The sequence below is a fragment of the Panicum virgatum genome, chromosome 3N (genome assembly GCF_016808335.1).
Source record: "Panicum virgatum strain AP13 chromosome 3N, P.virgatum_v5, whole genome shotgun sequence".
In the NCBI taxonomy this organism is placed as follows: domain Eukaryota; kingdom Viridiplantae; phylum Streptophyta; class Magnoliopsida; order Poales; family Poaceae; genus Panicum; species Panicum virgatum.
In genome coordinates, this window is record NC_053147.1 from 15051279 (window position 1) to 15068664 (window position 17386).

The 17386-nt window shown below is 52.1% G+C and overlaps 2 protein-coding genes and 2 pseudogenes across 2 annotated transcripts; 3 read left to right on the top strand and 1 right to left on the bottom strand.

Annotated features, from left to right (window-relative positions):
- Nucleotides 1–1476: 1476 nt before the first annotated feature.
- On the top strand, nt 1477–2463 carry LOC120664550. The gene has a single exon (XM_039943817.1). The coding sequence runs from the start codon at nt 1590–1592 to the stop codon at nt 2085–2087; it is 498 nt and encodes a 165-aa protein (XP_039799751.1). The 5' UTR covers nt 1477–1589; the 3' UTR covers nt 2088–2463.
- Nucleotides 2464–6929: 4466 nt separating this feature from the next.
- LOC120667587 lies at nt 6930–8682 on the top strand (annotated as a pseudogene).
- A 179-nt stretch (nt 8683–8861) lies between these two features.
- Nucleotides 8862–11795, top strand: LOC120664552 (annotated as a pseudogene).
- Nucleotides 11796–11970: 175 nt separating this feature from the next.
- Nucleotides 11971–14204, bottom strand: LOC120664551 (zinc finger CCCH domain-containing protein 39-like). The gene is made up of 3 exons (XM_039943818.1): nt 14083–14204; nt 12942–13609; nt 11971–12825 (listed from the first exon to the last, which is right to left on the bottom strand). The coding sequence occupies exons 2-3, from the start codon at nt 13554–13556 to the stop codon at nt 12484–12486; spliced, it is 957 nt and encodes a 318-aa protein (XP_039799752.1). The 5' UTR covers nt 13557–13609; nt 14083–14204; the 3' UTR covers nt 11971–12483.
- Nucleotides 14205–17386: the final 3182 nt, after the last annotated feature.

The following is a 17386-nucleotide window of genomic DNA, read 5'->3' on the forward strand; positions in this document are numbered from 1 at the left end:
ATCAAACTTGTTTCAAGTAAACCAGCTGCAGTCTCCGGAAAAGCGAAGCAACAGAATTTTTCAGCTTGCAAAGCCCACGGAATTTTCTGCGGGTTGCTTGCGCTGCGCGACGCATGCGGGGACGGAGCACATTTCTTCTTCGGAATTCAACGCTGCTTCATCTCTTCTAGATTGTCAACACGGCCCAAGAAGCCTTTCATATCTCACAGGAGAAGAGCGGTGGGGGCTCGCAGGGGTCGGAGAGCGACCTGCGTGCTACTATATTCCTAAACGGGTCACCGCGCGCTCACCACCGTGCTTTCCGAGCAAACAGCCAACACGCCACCCGTCACCGCATCAACACCAACCAAACGGTGCGCACTTGCCGGGAACGGGCAGCACACACCCTGACCTGACGCGCATCATCTGCCCGTGCGCCACGAACGTCACCCACCAGCAAGCAGTAAACTCCCCGGCCGCCCCCGCTGGCTCACGGCCACGGTTCACCAACAACCCCTGCCGCCTCCTGCCATCCTCTCCACCTCCCTCCGGTTAGGCCTGGGCGTTCGGGCTACCCGAAAATTTTGGGTCGGATTTTTCGGATTTTCTAAATTTCAGGATTCAAAAACTCCAACCCGATTTTTGCTCAAAATAAACAAAACACGACATTTCGGGTTCGGGTTCGGGTTTACCCGAACAACCCGAACCACACCACGCCGCCGCTGGAGCTTGACTGATGTTGTCCCTCCCTGCACGCACTGTGGCCAGGCGTTCGCGATCGGAGGAGGCGCGCCCGGACTCGGCTGCTGCCGCCGCAGAAGCCCCACCCGCCGCCGCTGCTAGCAGGATTGCTGGAGCCGAGAGCAGAAGCTGGTGGCGTGGTCGCGTGGAGGAGGTGGGGATCCGGCGGCGCAGACTTGAGCTCCTGGCCCTGGCCTCCTGCTCCGGCGGAGAGATGGAGAGGATTGGTGAGAGAGAGACGGAGAGATGGTGGCGAGCCCGCGGTGGTCGCTGGAGTCGCGCTGCTGGGGCCGTGCCGTGGTGGCCGGCCGGCGGCGGCGTCCGTGAGCGGCGTGGGGCGATGACTGGCGTGGGGCGTGGAGGGTGTTGGCTCCTGGCGGCTGGGGATGAGGCGTGGGGGGCATTGGGGGCCTGGGGGTCGGCAGCTAGGGTTAGGAACTGGGAAGGTTTGATGGGCTGGGCTGGGAAGGTTTGATGGGCTGGGCTGGGAAGGTTTGGTGGTCTAGACCGAGATGAGTGAAAATGTTTGGGTTGGGCTGCTGTTCGGGTTTTTCGGGTAGTTCGGGTACCGTGATTTGAAATCCGAATTATCCATAATAATTTCGGGTACCGTGAGTTGAAATCCGAATTAGTGTTCGGGTTTTTTAGGCTCGGGTTTTTCGGGCTCGGTGTTCGGGTTTCGGGTATTTTGACCAGCCATACCTCCGGCCCTCCCTACTTAAAGGAAGCATCCGCACCACCGTTTCCACCAAACTCCCCTGTCCGGCTGCTCCTTCCAACTCGCACGCACCCACCACCCGCACCACCCAACCCAGGCCAGACACGAGCGAGCAAGCGGCAGCACGATCCGCGATCCCGTTCCATCGTCCATGGAGGCGGAGGCGTTCCCGATACGGTTCACGCGGGGCGTGCGCGCCTACTGGCGCCGGCGCAAGTACCACCGCCTGGAGGCCGCGGACGGCGGCAAGGCCACGCGGCAGCTGGGCGCGGCACGGCGCGGCGGCGGGTGGGGCGCCGTGCGGCGGCTGCGCGTGCGCGTGCGCGTGGCCCTGGCCGCGCCGCGGCGCGTGCTGGCGCGGGCGCGGGACGCGTCCGTGGGCGCCATGCTGGCGCTGGCCCGGCGGGCGTCCGCGCTCGCGCTGCCCGGCGGCGCCGACGGGCTCTGGGCCAGGCGCCGGAAGCAGCTGCCGGCGCCGCGGGGCGACGGCGCGCCCACCGAGTTCGAGCAGCGGCTCATCCTCGAGATCTACAAGTCCATCGTCGCGTCCAAGGAGCTCACCACCATGCTCCACTCCTCCGCCGCGCACCTGCCGCCGCGGGCGGCCGCCGCGCCGCCGATGCCCGCCAAGCACCTGCTCGACATGTGATGCGATGCTCGCCGGAGAAAGGCATGCACGCGCTGCTGGCCCGATCCGAAGCTGATCTGTGTACGCTCTTCCCCTTAGCTCGTAGCGACAGTGAGAATCTGAAGTTTAGTGAGCGCCGTTAGTTATGATGTGCGTCCAGTAACAACCGTCCTTGCCCTGTGAATTCGAGACAGAATTTAGAGCCGTCCCCTGCTTCCTCTTTGGGTGCATGCGAGCAAAGCAAGCCGCCCTGCTGCGAAAGAGGCAGCGTGCAAAGTGTAAATTCTAAGGAAAATCCGCAGAGCAAATCCGTGGCTTGGTTTTGTATGTATGATTCATCAGAGATTATTCAGCATTGTTTTTTTTAAAAAAGAAAAAAATTATTCAGCAACTACCACCTGTTATCTTCACAGCTGTTCTCGAGTTCCTTCCGTATTGGTTGGTCTTCATCATTCTGCAACGACTCGTGATCGAAAGAGACATTTTTTTTCTTCCGCACGGCACGAGAACGCAGCCGGGCGGCGTCGCCGTCGGCGATAAACTTGGCCGCGACTTTTCGGATCGCATCGGCGTCGCCGCAGTCCAACTCCCGAGACATGTGGTTTGACGAGCGCCGAGGACGTGTACGTGCCATCTCGCTGTGGAACGTGCACGTGCTGCTCTTAAGAGAAAAGAGAAAATGCGCAGGCGCCTTCGGCCATTGGTTGCTTGGCTGTTGAGAGTGCCGTCGGAACTGCGGCCACTCCCCCGTCAACGCACTCACGTGGATGGCTGCGTTGCGTGTCATCGCGCGGCATCATGTGGGGATTGGGGGTCGCCTGTCCATCTAGAAGGTTGAGGACTTGAGAAAATTCAGCCATGGCCTGGCTCGTGCAGGGGGAATCATCGTGCATGGGAGTCTGTTTTTTTTATTAAGGTCTGGTTTAGATTTTCAAAACTTCAAAACAATTATATTGAATGTGTGCGGCACATGAATGATGTGTTAAATCTAGCTGAAATAAAAAAAATAATTGCATAATTTGTTTGTAAATTACGAGACGAATCAAATGAACATAATTAGACTGTAATTAGACAATAAATTGCTACTGTAAGTATGTGTTATTAATGGATTAACTAGTCTTAATAAATTCGTTGTAGTTTACAAACGAACGAGCTCTGTGATTAGTTTTGTGATTAATTTATATTCAATACCTCAAATATGAAAAAAAATTATTTCAAAAAATTTACGAAAGACCTAAAAAGAAATGTTTGGCAGGGCCAGGGCGTACTGTGGCCTGTGACCCAGCTGCCGCTGCCGGGAGAGTGATGTCTAGCTGGTTAAACAACAGCATGCAGAGAAGAGGCGACGTCAGGTCAGGTCTCATCCGGGAGAAGATCGAGCGAGCTCGTCTCCAAATTCCAATGGGTGGTGTCCGTGCGTGTAAACATCATCACTACTAGTACATCAGTGACGGGGGCTTTTGGCTGCGCGTGCCGCGGAGCGAGAAGTTTATTCGCAGGCCAGGTAGCCAGGCGTTTCTCTGGTCAATGTCCGTCCACCACGGAAGAAAAGGTCTGCTTGCGTTTGCGCCGGCCTCTGGCTGGCTGGACGATGATGGATGAGAGGATCCCGTTTCTCCTAGACCTTATTTTTCGTTTGGCAAGCGAAACATTTCCGTTATTTTAAGCAGGTCTCAGTATCCAGTCGGGCCATATTCTGAGGGAGGAATCCAGCAGCCGTAACGGGCCCAGTGCTGAAATATTATGGCCTGAATATAATAGTTTCTAGCTTGCGCATCTCAATTCGCTCCGTCGTCTCAGCGTTGTCGCCCCTGACCAAGAGAAGACACTGGCCGGACTTCCTATGGTCCGAAACATAAACCGTCCTCCGGCAGGCATTACAGAAATGGACAAATCTAGGTGTGTAACCGAGGACCAGTTCATCGCTCGTACTATGCCGGATCATCTGCTTTTCTAAATGCTTGCAAGGCGACCATTCAACCGAAAGAATGATATCCCTATCACGTTGCTTAGCAAAAAAAACCTGGTGAACGTCGGATCTGTTCAGACAGATGATTGGGGAAGCCTGAAGCGTTCGTGCGTGTAAACATCACTGTCACTTCTTTGATTAGTCAGCATCTGACCGATGATTTGTCCGCACCCCTGACACATAAAGAGAATTTAAACGCAGACAAGGCCGCCGCGGCGCCGCCTATCTTTACTCTGGTGACTTCGGAATAAAATAATTAGACATTTGCGCCGGCGACTAGAAATTTATGATTGGCACTTTTTTAGGGATTTTTCTAGTTGGGCCAACGTGTTGGGTCGGACCAGCTCACGGAACCCCCGGAGTTTTTGGGCCAGTAACAGAATTGGGCCTAAATACAAAGCCCACTTAACTCCCTCTCTAATCTCGGTCCAAGTCAACAGCGGGGGCGCTCTCTGTTCCGAAGCAAGACCACCAACCACGTCGGGAAGCAAAGAAAGCAACCCCTATCCCCATCACGGCATCACCACCAAAGATACGTAGCTCAGCACAGCAGCTCAGTTGGGACGGCGAGTCGGCGAGGATGGGCGCCGACGCGACGCAGCTTTGGCAATGTCATCCAGATGGTGAGTTCGGAACACAGTTTTGGCAATGTCATCCGGATGCATCCTGACCACGGTACCCGCTGCGTAGATCAAGCTTTGTGAAGAACACAGCATCCTTAAGCTCGTCCAGGAGTTCCTCCACGATTGGGATTGGAAACTTGTCCCGGACCGTCTTGCTGTTGAGCGCTCTGTAGTCGACACAGAAGCGCCAAGAGCCATCGCGCTTGCGAACCAGCAACACCGATGACGAGAACGCCGAGGTGCTGGCCCTAATAATCCCTTGTTCCAGCATTGCTTGACATTGGGCCTCGATTTCATCTTTGAGCATTTGGGCGTACCGGTATGGTCTGACGGCCACCGGGGGGGTGTTGGGCAGTAGATGGATCCGGTGATCCGGTTGTCGAGGCGGCGGCAACCCGGACGGCATCGCGAACAAGTCGTCGAACTCCGCGAGGAGGGCCGTCAGGGGGTTGACGGCCTGCGTGACCGCCAGATGTGGCGACGGTGTGGCGTGCACTCCTGTCCAGCGCACTATATGATCATGGCGTCAGAACATCATGGAGAGCTTGGAGAGATCCCAGACGACGGGTCCCAGGGAGCGCAACCAATTGCAGCCCATGATGAGGTCATAGCCTTCCAGGGGGGAGGACGTAGAGGTCGGTCAAGAACTGTTCGTTCTCGACGGTCATGGACTCGCCACGACAGACGCCGGAGGTGGGCACGCGATCGCCGTTCGCGACGCCCACTGAGAGACTCGGCCGTGGGGCGGGAACGAGGCCGACACGAAGAGCCATGGTGTCGGAGATGAAGGAGTGTGTCGACCCGGAGTCGATCAACGCGACCATGGTGGTGCAGCGGATAAACTCGGAGTTGTAGAGTGGAGCTCGTACGGATGCCGGTGACGGCGTGCACTGAGATGGTGACGTTGTCCTCCGCTTCAGTGTCCTCCGCTGCGTTCCCATCTTCAAGTTCCATGTAGTAGATCCCTTTGCCGGAGCAGACCTTGGCGTGTTCCTTCGAGAATTTCTCGGGTGGTTTTGAGCAGGCGATAGTAGATGGAACAGGCAGATGAAAGACCTAGCTCTGATACCAAATGATGTGGACTGCTATATTAATCAATCACAAATCACAGATGACAGATTCGGTAGTTGGATAGAACCCTAGTTCGCCCTCACGCAGGAGGCTCTGAACTCTAAATGCTATCCTTCTACTTGCAAGACTCTCCTCTCTTCTCTGAATATAAATACTCTATCTTAACAGACCTCTTGAACATAAGCCTAACAAACCGAAAATAACCAAACCTAGCGCATATTCTGTTGTGGACGCCCTTGCTCCTGCACTGGTACTTCTTACCAAATATAGTGTCCACAACATTAGACATTTGCGCCAGCAACTAAAAATTTATGATTGACACTTTTTTTAGGGATTTTTTTTGTTTGACGCTTGGCAATGACAGGATGCTGTTTGTTGAGTTTCTGGTTGGGCCAGCATGTTGGGTCAGACCAGCAGCTCACGGAAGCGCTTTTTTCATTTTTATATTTAAAAACAAAATTTCAAAAATATATGCCAAATACGGAAATTTTCAAAAATGGGTGGCTGTCGCCCCTAATGGGCGACAGGACCTAAATGTAAAAAAAATTTACATTTAGGTCCTGGCGCCCAGGGTGCATTAAACAGTGAACTTGTAAAATCGATATAAAATCGCAGAAAAATAAAAAAATACAAACTCAACTGTTCTGGATTATATGAAACAATATCTACAACTTTTGTTACATAAAGTTTTTAATTTGATCAATGTATCGTGCTCTATTTTAAATTCAAATTTAATGTACTTTTATTTAAATCTCAAGATCCATCCTTTGGATGCATGTCATCTTTGGCCAGAGTGTTTCATATGGTGAGTATAGGCTTGTAAAAAATTGGTAGGCCCAGAAAACATTTCTAGAATAAGTTTTTAAATTAGATCTTGCAATATGTCTAGTTTAAATGGGTTATTTATCCATGCTGTTATACTGAGTATTAGAAGCCATAACTTTTACATTACCATTATTTTATTTCCTAAGAGATATAAAAAAAATTTGGTAAATTTTAGATAAGCACAACTAGACCAAATTAATTATTTCAGATTTTTCTAGGTACAAGAACTATTTTTCTTGATTTAGATACGTTGATCAAATAAAAAACTTTATGTAACAAAAGTTGTAGATATTATTTCATAGAATCCAGAACAGTTGAGTTTGTATTTTTCCGAGTTTCGAAGATTTTATATCGATTTTATGAGTTTACTGTTTGATGCGCCTAGGTGCCAACACCTGGTCGGCGGTGCGCGCCCAGGTGATGGACGCGCTGGCCACGTTCGGCTGCTTCGACGCGGAGTACCCGGCCCTGACCCCGGAGCAACGCGCCGCGCTCTTCGACGGCGCCGCGAGGCCGCTCTTCGCGCTGCCCGCGGACGCCAAGCGCCGCAACTACTATGGCGCCGACAAGCCCTTCCACGGCTACCTCGGCGGCCTCCAGGGCTACGACGGCTACGAGAGCCTCGCCATCATGGACGGCAACAAGCCCGAGCCCGTCCGCGATTTCGCCGGCCTCATGTGCCCCGACGGCGGCAGCAACGACGGCTTCTGGTAAGCTTAATGCCTCCTTTTAATTTCTTGCAGCTGATCTCGCTCCGTGGAGAAGCAACGTTTGGTTTGACTTTGCTCTGCTTCGGCTGCGCGCGGATCTTTGAGCTGGAGGAGGCGGTGCGGAGGATGGTGATGGAAGGGCTCGGGGTGGCCAAGTACCACGACGCGCTGAGCGCGTCGACGTGGCACCTGTTCCGTATGTCGGAGTACCAGGCGCCCAGCGCCGCGGAGAAGACGATCAGGTTCGGGTCGCATCAGGACACCAATCTGCTCAGCGTCGTGTGCCAGCACGAGGTGGAGGGGCTTGAGATGCAGACGAGGGACAGGCAGTGGGTCCTCGTCAAGCCATCGCCGACGTCGCTCGTCGTCATGGTCGGCCAGGCACTCCGGGTACGAATCAATGCGGCTCTGCTCCACTTTTACCTCTCACTGCACTTGGCTAGAGCATGCAAGCAGTGAAGAAACTCCCGCGGTTGCTAGCTCGCAATTTTGTGAGATGAAGGCAGCACTAGCTGTTAGACAATGAGAGATTAAGCAAGAATAGACCACTCTAATCTGCTATGCAGGTAGAACGTTTCAGCAGAGGTGGCCCGTTGCTTATTTTCCCTTTCACTACATCAATGGCAGCCATTCAGAAAACATCGTCAACCGCAATAATACGCAGATTTCAATTTCAACAGTGATATGATGAAGGCCTGGCCTGGTCCTAACAGATCACCAAAAAAGCTTCCTTGGCAGTTCGGTTAGACAACACTTGTGCTGCTAACTGAATATTTTTTAGGTGCCTGCACTTTCACAATTACTAATTTGTAACATCTCCTACGTTGAAAATTCAGACACACCCATTTCTGTACTGATCATGTGGTCTTACTTTATGCACTGATGACTGATCATGATATCTTCTGATTTTCTGCACTGATGATTTTCACATTACTCTAGGCATGGACAAACGACCGCTTGCACGCACCAGTTCACCGGATTTCTGTCGCTGGGGATGTCACCAGGTACTCTGCCATGCTGTTCTCCGTTCCGAATTTCAAGATTTAGGCTCCAGATGAACTTGTGGACGACGAGCACCCTCCCCGTTTCAAGCCCCATGAACAACGACGACATCCGCTACTGTGTATCTGAAGAAGGTGCTCGCCAGGAAGATAAGCTCAAGGCCTTCTGCGGAGTATAGGCAGCCTGATGATTCATCTGCGCTTCAGCCCTGTGTGCACAATCGAGTTGAGCAATCTGTCCGGCCGTTTGGCATTCGTTTTATGTGAGCACGTCAGAGATGATAGATATATCAGCAGGTTGGAAAGTCTAGGGGGAGGATGCCATGCCCGTTCCATTTCTTGAAGTCCGAAACATGAACAATCTGGTGCCTTGGCAGGCATGAAAGAAATGAATAAATTTATTCTGAGTTTTCGCAATGTTACAGTGTAAATTGTAATCACGTTGCTGCATTCGGTAAAGTAGTTCGTGACAAAGCTTTCAGCCACCATCAGTACCTGCTACTCATACCAGTGACTAAGCTTCACCACCGCGCGACGCAACCTCCAGCCACGCCACAGCACACGGAGTTCAGCTGAGCAGAGCTGGGACACTGACAATGAGCGCCGAGGCGGCGCAGCTCCCCCGGATAGACTTCTCTGGCGTTGAACCGTCGGCGCCGGGCGCCGGGACCTGGTCGTCGGTGCGCGCGCAGGTAGTGGACGCGTTGGACACTTTCGGCTGCTTCGACGCGCACTACCCGGCCCTGGCCCCGGAGCACCGCGCCGCGCTTTTCGACGGCGCCGTGAGGCCGCTCTTCGCTCTGCCGGTCGACGCAAAGCGCCGCAACTCACCCTCCAAATGGCGTTGGAAACCAAACTATATCCACGCCAATTTATTTTTATTAGGGAAATTAATATTATCTATATCACTCCAAACCACCACCACCACAAATCAATTCAACACAAACATTTCAGCTCATGATGTAATAAATTATTAGTCAAACTATAGTTACAACCCAATAAAAATTTATTTCCAAAAAAACAAATTATAGTGTAGGTTTTGCCACACTGTTTTACACAGAGTAGATGTTAGTTATACCGAGTCATCTCCAACAAATTTCAGTCGATTTCGATAAAATTTTATAGTGTGAACGCGAGGTTTTATTTCTATGGTCCGACTCTTGGCATAGGATGCACGTATAATTCTAGCTACACTGCTTTGCACAAAGTAGCTGTTAGTCATACCGAGTCATCTTTAATAAATTTTAGTCAATTTCGATAAAATTTTATAGTGTGAATGCAAGGTTTTATTTCTAGGGTCCGGCTCTTGATGTGGGACCCACGTGTAATTCTAGTCACGCTGCTTTGCACAGAGTAGCTACTAGTTATACCAAGCCATCTCCAACAAATTTTAGTCAATTTCGATACAATTTTATAGTGTGAACGCAAGGTTTTATTTTTAGAGTCCGCTCTTGACGTGGGACCCATGTATAATTCAAGCCACGCTGCTTTGCACAGAGTAACTCCTAGTCATATTGAGTCATCTCTAATAAATTTCAGTCAAGTTCGATAAAATTTTATAGTGTGATCGCGAGATTTTATTTCTAAGGTCCGGCTCTTGATGTGGGACCCACGTGTAATTCTAGCCACACTGCTTTGCATAAAGTAGCTGCTAGTCATTCTGAGCTATCTCCAATAAATTTTAGTCAATTTTGATAAAATTTTATAATGTGAACGTGATGTTTTATTTTTAAGATCCAGCTCTTACGGGACCGACATCTATATATAATCATACTGTTTTGCATAAAGAACCCATTTCAGCCCACCCCAATACACTCATTTGAATCCATTCAAATACAATTCATATCAAACTCAATCCATTAAACTCATTTCATCCCAAACTATTATATTAGCAGGGTGAGCCGCAACCACTACGGGCCCGACAGGCCCTTCCACGGCTACCTCGGCGAGCTCCAGGGTCTCGACGGCCAGGAGAGCCTCGCCATCGTGGACGCCTCCAAGCCCGAGGCCGTCCGCGCCTACGCCGATCTCGTGTGGCCCGACGGCGGCGGCGACGCCTTTTTCTGGTACGTAGCTCTCTTCTCTCCCCAAGACTACGAGGAACTAGGCAACTAGCTTACGGCTCTTTCTGCGCGCGTGCGTGCAGCGAGGCCGTTCATGGCGCGGCGAAGCGGATGTCCGAGCTGGAGGGAGGCGATGCGGAGGATGGTGCTGGAGGGGCTCGGGGTGGCCGAGCACCACGAGCCGCTGAACGGGGCGACATGGCACCTGTTCTGGCTGTGGCAGTACGACACCGGGGAGAAGAAGATCAGGCACCCCGGATCCCCGGGACCCCACCAGGACACCAACGCGCTCAGCGTGGTGTGCCAGCACGAGGTGGAGGGGCTGGAGGTGCGGACCAGGGGCGGGGAGTGGATCCGCGTCACGCCGTCGTCGCCGACGTCGCTCGTCGTCATGGTCGGCAACGCGCTCCGGGTACGTATCGCTGCACTTCCGCTGGATTTCTTCTCTCACTTGATCGTGCAGGAACCTTCTGGGATACAGATCATTCGAGCTTTAATTGTGATATAGTACGTTAATCAGGCTGTTTATACTCTCTCCGTTCTTTTTTATATGACACCATTGATTTTTTTCTTTAACTTTAACCAATATTATTTAATTAATTAGTTACTTAAATGAAGTGAAATGAGTATTTTTACGTCTATTATCAAAAGTCTCTTAAATCTAATTTGAAGATTTAGTTATTTGCATAAATATTTGTACAAAAGACGAATAGTTAAACGAAAAAAAAAGTCGACGGTGTCATATATTTAAGAACGAAGGGAGTAGCTTACTTAGGCACGACTAAAGCAATCCATTTCTGCACTGATCATGGACCGTGCTTCTGATCTTTCGCGTCCTCCAGGCATGGACAAACGACCGTCTGCACGCGCCATTTCACCGGGTTACCGTCCGTGGGGATGTCAACAGATACTCTGCCATCCTGTTCTCCATCCCCAGCGGCAAGATTCAGGCGCCCGATGAACTTGTGAGTGATGATCACCCTCCACGTTTCAAGCCTTATTACCACGACGACTTCGTGCGATTCTCCGTTTCTGAGAAAGGCGCTCGCCACGAAGATAAGCTCAGGGCCTACTGTGGATTATAGGCAACAGAATGCGTCTGCAGTTCAGCCTGCCCGCTACACCAGTGTAGAATCTGCTCTGAGAGACTGAGATCACCCCTGCAAACCAGAACTTTTGCAATACACCAGTGAGTATATTTATTGTAGCCTGAAACATGAACAATCTGGCATTCTCGCAGGCATGAAATAATTGGATAATTTTGTGTTGCGTGTTTGTACTCCAAATAAGCAGTTTACCACCACGAACTGACTTTCACTGTATGTAAAGTGTAATCACCACTTCTGAATATCCTTCGTGTACAGATCACACGAATTAGAAATCCACAATATACGAATATAGCCAAATTTGTTCACACCGGAAAACAACTTGTTCACAATATATGAATAAACATTAAACAATTTTCCATCCATCGGCTGGGCACAAGAGCAACCGGGGTAAAATGTCAAGCAAATCACCATCCATAGCAGTGATAGTCTGATAGAGAGACTGAAAAGTAGGACAGCAGAAGTTCTCTCAGAAGAAAATCAGAACAGCAAAGATCTGAAGAAAACAGAGCACCAGAAACTGGAGGCAAAATCTGCAAGCTTCACATATTCCACTAAAATATAATGCATTGCTTCAATTTCCCAGAAACAGTACAACTGAAGATGCTTGCACTTGTCAAATGTGCTAGTGCTCAACACATCAATGAATATTCAGATTACAGCCTTACCAAGTTTACTTACAGGAAGCCACAGACATTCGCCTCTGCCCGAAAAACACTGACTAGTAATAGCACCATAACCTATATGGTGTTATGGTGTATAATAAACCATCTTGAAAACTACCAACATTATTCACATATTTGATGATCAGCCCCATATGAACAGCTTGGTGTCTAGAAGTCTATATTCACATCTTGCCTGCGTGCTAATATGTAGCCCAATTTCGTTTTCTATCTATGTATTTTAGCTATACCTTATTTACGGCTCTCCTTCTCAGCCTCACCTGTGATAATGACATGGTCTTTTTAGGATTGACAATGGCATAACGGATGACACTGGAGAGGGTGGAGGCGGGCGAGGGAGTGGTGGTCGGTGATGGACTGACAAAATCAGGGGTGCAGGGGGAAGAGGTCGGTGGGGTTGATGGAGTGGCGGAAGTGGCAGCGGTGGCCGTAGGGGCAGACGGCGCCCGCGAGCACCATGCGGCAGACCTCGGTCTTGTAGCGCGGGTGTCGGATCACGGGGCGGAGCTCGGCGATGCCGTGCGCAAACTGGCACTGATCGCCGTACGGGCACGCGCCGGTCTCCTCCCACTTGTTGCACAGCTCTGTCTTCAACATGCCCTGATTGTACACCTCAAACTCCAGCCCGCTGTTGGGCTGCTGCTCCTCCCCACCCTTGAGCTCCCCCTCCCCATTGACGCCACCGTCCATGCCTACGAACACGCGCTGCTGCTTGGATTTCCGCGTTGAGAACAACAGACGAGCAGGTAAGAGGCATGAACTGATTGATCGGACACTGGACTCAATCACAGCAACGGGGAAAATGGAGTGGGCATGGATCTCACCGAGCCCAGCTTCGTTGGCTTGGACGGGCGATGCTTGCCGTTCTGGTTCATCTTGAGGTAGACGGGCGAACGGACGGAGATGCTCTTCGGTATCGCCGGTGCGGCTGGCAGCGGTGTTAGAGGGCTTAGTGGGATGGGGTGCTCCTCGGTGAGGCTCAGACTGCTGAACTCGTCGACGAGCTTGGCGAGATCCTCGTTGGCGATGCGGAGCTCGTCGTTCTCCCGGCGGAGCGCCGCTGCCTCGTTGCTGGTGTCGGCGAGGTACGAGAGGCAGAACTCGAAGCGGGTGACCACCTCCTGGTACTGTAGCGCGATGCGGGCGAGGCGTTGGCGGCGCTCTGCGGCGGCGGCGGTGGCCGCGTCGTTCCCGTCATCGACGATGGAGCCGGAGTCGGAGGAGCCGCGGGAGAGCGAGGCGGCGCGCGGCGACGGCGTGAAGAGCGCGCGGCCGAGGCCGAAGGGGGACGAGGGGGAGGGGTAGCCGTAGAAGAGATCCCCGCCGTTGGGGAGAAGGTTGGGCGAGGAGAAGCGTGGATCTCCGAAGCCGCAGGGCTTCTTGGGCCCGAACGCCGCGTGCAGGCCGTCGGGCTGGGCCGGAGCGAGGACCATTTCCATGATGGCGCTAGCGCTCTGCTCTCGTTCGTCTTCCCTCCGCAAACAACTTGTCCCTGCAACCAAATCGGATCAAAACGTCAGGGAAAATCCAAGGAAAATCACGCGAAATATATCTCTGGAGCGAAATGAACTGCACACTGCAGGAAACATCCACGAAGCATATTGCTCGAGGCGATGGCAGAACAGAACTAGCCAAACACGAACCAAATTCAAACAAAAACGAGCAACGAACAATCACAGAATCTACAAATAACTTACAAATCCGTTTTCACTTAGAATTAAACCTAACATTCTAGTACGAATTCAGTTCAAACAGAAACACGAGCAATAAGCAATCAGGGAGCAGCCAATGAGTTGAATCTACTCAAATTACTAATCCGTCTTCAAGTAGAACGGAGCCCAGCATCAAAATCCACCCCCAATTAAGCAGGGAGAGAATCAAACACGGCGGCCAAAACCGATCAAATGCACAGCCCAGATAGAGGAACGAGGATGGAAGCTAAGATCAAACAGCTTGCGCACTCACCTCTTAGCTAGCTCCCCCTGCTGGAGCGCGCGCTCGACTCGGGGCGCGGATTTGGGGGTTGGAGCGGAGTCAGGAGATACGAGTGACGGGAGGGAAGAGGTCGAGGGCAGGAATGCCGCTGGTTGCGAGCGGGCAGGCGGGCCGCGGGCGCGTATACATATAGGCTGCGACGGCGCGGCGCCGGCGTGTAAATTTTTTGAAAGGACATTTTTCTATATTTGAAGTACTAAACATAGACTAATCATAAAAATAATTACAGAACTCGTCTGTAAATCGCGAGACGAATCTAATGAGCCTAATTAATCTATCATTAGAGGTTGTTGCTGTAGCAATTTAATGTCTAATTACATCCTAATTAGGTTCATTAGATTCGTCTCGCGATTTACAGGCAGCAGTCGCAATGCGTTTTTTATTTCGTCTAGATTTAAGTCTCCATACAAGTGTTGATTTTTTTTTTGAAATTTTGATTTTTGGAACTAAACACGGCGTAACACGAGTGTTTTTCCCCACCCCTTTCTGTTCTGTTTATCTCTTGCCGCGCAGCGCTTTCGAATTTGCCCGGCTCGGGTGCCCTCTCTGATCAGCAATGACTGGTGGAGTGGTGTACCTTCAGAATGCAGCTTAACCGCTATGGTCAACGCTTAACACTCCTTGCTTATTGTCATTTGCTGTTATCGTTTTCATTGGATGAAATGCGAGCTCTGTGCTAGTTTGACGACCGACAACGGAAAATGTGGCCAGTTTAGTGAGCTACACACCTCGTAGGAGGAGAGCTCCATTCGTTTCTGAGTACCCGCTCAAGACCATCGAACAACTAACGAATCATTGCGTGGGCCAACGCGAGCTATTTCTGTACCTGTTCTCGCAGTGCTACTCCGGCCGGCCCGCGCGCGTATGCATGGTTATTGGTTATGGTGTGGTTCTTGATGGGATTAACATAAACTCCTATATCGCCGGCTAGAGGCTACTACTACTGTAGCTTGCTTCGCTTTTACGGGTCCGTCCCTCTCAGCTCCGAGCTAACCAGCGCCGTCTCGAGCAAGAAAGTAATAACACCACCCACAAAAGGCAAAGGAATTCAGGTGTCACGTTTCGCCCGTCGTCCCGTAGCGTTGCTTCCTCGGCACAGGTTTAACTAACTTGGCCCACCATGCACGCACGCACGGGCCGTGGTGCGGGGCTAGGGGCGGATACAGGAGGGGGGCTAGGGGGCTCAAGCCCCCCTAAGCCCCCCTAATTACACGTAAAACACTGTAGTAAGACCTTCAAATCATTATTAAATCTTCACACAAATCAACCTCTCTATTGTTTCAGCTCCCCTTTGCCTCTAATCCTGCATCCGCCACTGTGCGGGGCCACAGCTGCCGGTGCACGGCAACTCGGCAAGAGCGAGGGGGCAGGTCCGGTGAGAAGTAAGGAACAGAGGAAGCAGGTGTGCCGACGACGCCGGCGGGGACGCGACGCCCGAACGAATCGGCGAGACTTTTAGGTGCGCGCTTCCGTCTGGCGGTGGCAATCAGTTCGGCTAGGGGGGATCCCAATCGGGTTAGTTATGCACCTGCGCGCTGCGTTTGGTTCGGTACGTGCGGGTGAAGGCATGCATGCACGCACGCACCGCACCGCGACGCGGGACGTGCTGACGCGCAGGTCCGACCTGATGAAATTGGCTCCCCGGGACTGACTCCTATCATTGCGGTCATGCACCAAGCCCGGACAACGGGACAAGCTTAGCCATGATGTTGTATGTACTGACCCAAATTGTCACTTGTCAGTCCCTTGTAGAAAAATCGGGCCGTTTTTTTTTATAGAAAATCGGGCCGGGTTGGAACCAGCGAGACAGAGCATGTTGGAGTTCTTCGTTAGATACTCCAACATGCTCTGGGCCGAATATCCGAGACCGAGAGCCTCTTTAACATCAAAGAAGAAGAAAACGGCCCAACGCAGTAGTTTGTTTTGTTGACCGCATATGTTTCCCTCTCCCCTGGTTGACTTCGAGACCCGCTTTAAAAGAGAGAAAAGCTAGCGAAAAACAAAGCATGCCGGCCGGGAGTTGCCCATGTGAATCTCAACCTCCGACCACTACGTATGCTTCCGCGGTTGCCGTTGTATATCACTATGTTGAACACATTGTATATCAACCAACTATGCTTCCACTATATCTCTACTCTCTCAATTATCCTGTTGGAAACATCATGTCAGGAGCTTATCATTCACATGAGAACGTGATCAGCCCAATTTTGATATTTCCCGGTGTACTTGTTGTCTGTAGGCTTTCATGCTTTTTTTTTTTTGAGAAAAGGCGTTCATGCTTTTAAAAGCTGAGGCTGGATTAATCTAAATTTTTTGATATTTTCCATAACTCTATTTCCAAACAGGGGCTTGGTGTTTTATGTGGAGCCGTGTGATTCAATTCAGCGCTTGCAGAACATTCAGGATCTTGTATCAGATTCCATACCTTCACTCTTCAGGAGCAACAACGTTGTCATCAACCGTATCATTCTTTCATTCTTATTCATCAACCGTATCATTCTTTCATTCTTATTCATCAACCGGTGATAATACACACGTTGTGCGTGGTCTTGCAGCACTAGCGATTCGCTCGCATGTTACCCTGGGACGATGTGCTCTCGGCTCACCCGATCAATCCATCAGGCTCTGGCGGCGCATGGCAGCTCCGCCGTGACGACCATGCTGTATATATGCGCCATCATCCGGCGCTCGAAGTCCCCGCCCCGCGCGCCGCCACTGCCCTGCCCAGGCTGGCCGCGCGCCCGCGGCACACGCTTGCCCCACAGCCCGGCCTCCTCGCCGCTCCGCGACCTGGCCAGCGCCGCGCACGGGCGCACGGCGCCCCCGCCCAGCGCCACCATCGCGTCCACGTACGCGTCCCGGAGCAGCGCGAGCAGGAGCGCGGGCGTCGCCAGCACGACCGCGGCGCGGACCAGCGCCGCGCGCGACGCCCTGGCCTTCCACGACGGCGAGCGCGCGGCGGCGGGGCCCGGCGCCGGCTGCGTCGACGCCGCCCTGCTGCTGCTGCTGCCACCCCCGCCCAGGCGGGCCACCCTGAGGCGCCGCGACGGCGAGCCCAGGCGCTGGTAGTTCCTCCGCGCCCAGTACGTTTGGATGCTGTGGCGCGGCCGGGACACGATGCTGGCCATGGTCAAGCCCGGCGCTAGCAAGCTGCCTGATGTGTCGCGACGATGCGATCTGATGATGATGCCACGGCGAGGTGTGTGCACTGCTGGTGGATGAGTGCTTATATAGCATAGGAGTATCGGTGAGATCGAGCTAGGAGCTGAGCAGC

Coding starts and splice junctions, on each gene's coding strand:
- LOC120664551 (XM_039943818.1), bottom strand. CDS start 13,556: ATGGAAATGGTCCTCGCTCCGGCCCAGCCCGACGGCCTGCACGCGGCG. Junction 12,826..12,941: donor AGCCAACGAAGCTGGGCTCG/GTGAGATCCATG, acceptor AAATCCAAGCAG/CAGCGCGTGTTCGTAGGCAT.
- LOC120664550 (XM_039943817.1), top strand. CDS start 1,590: ATGGAGGCGGAGGCGTTCCCGATACGGTTCACGCGGGGCGTGCGCGCC.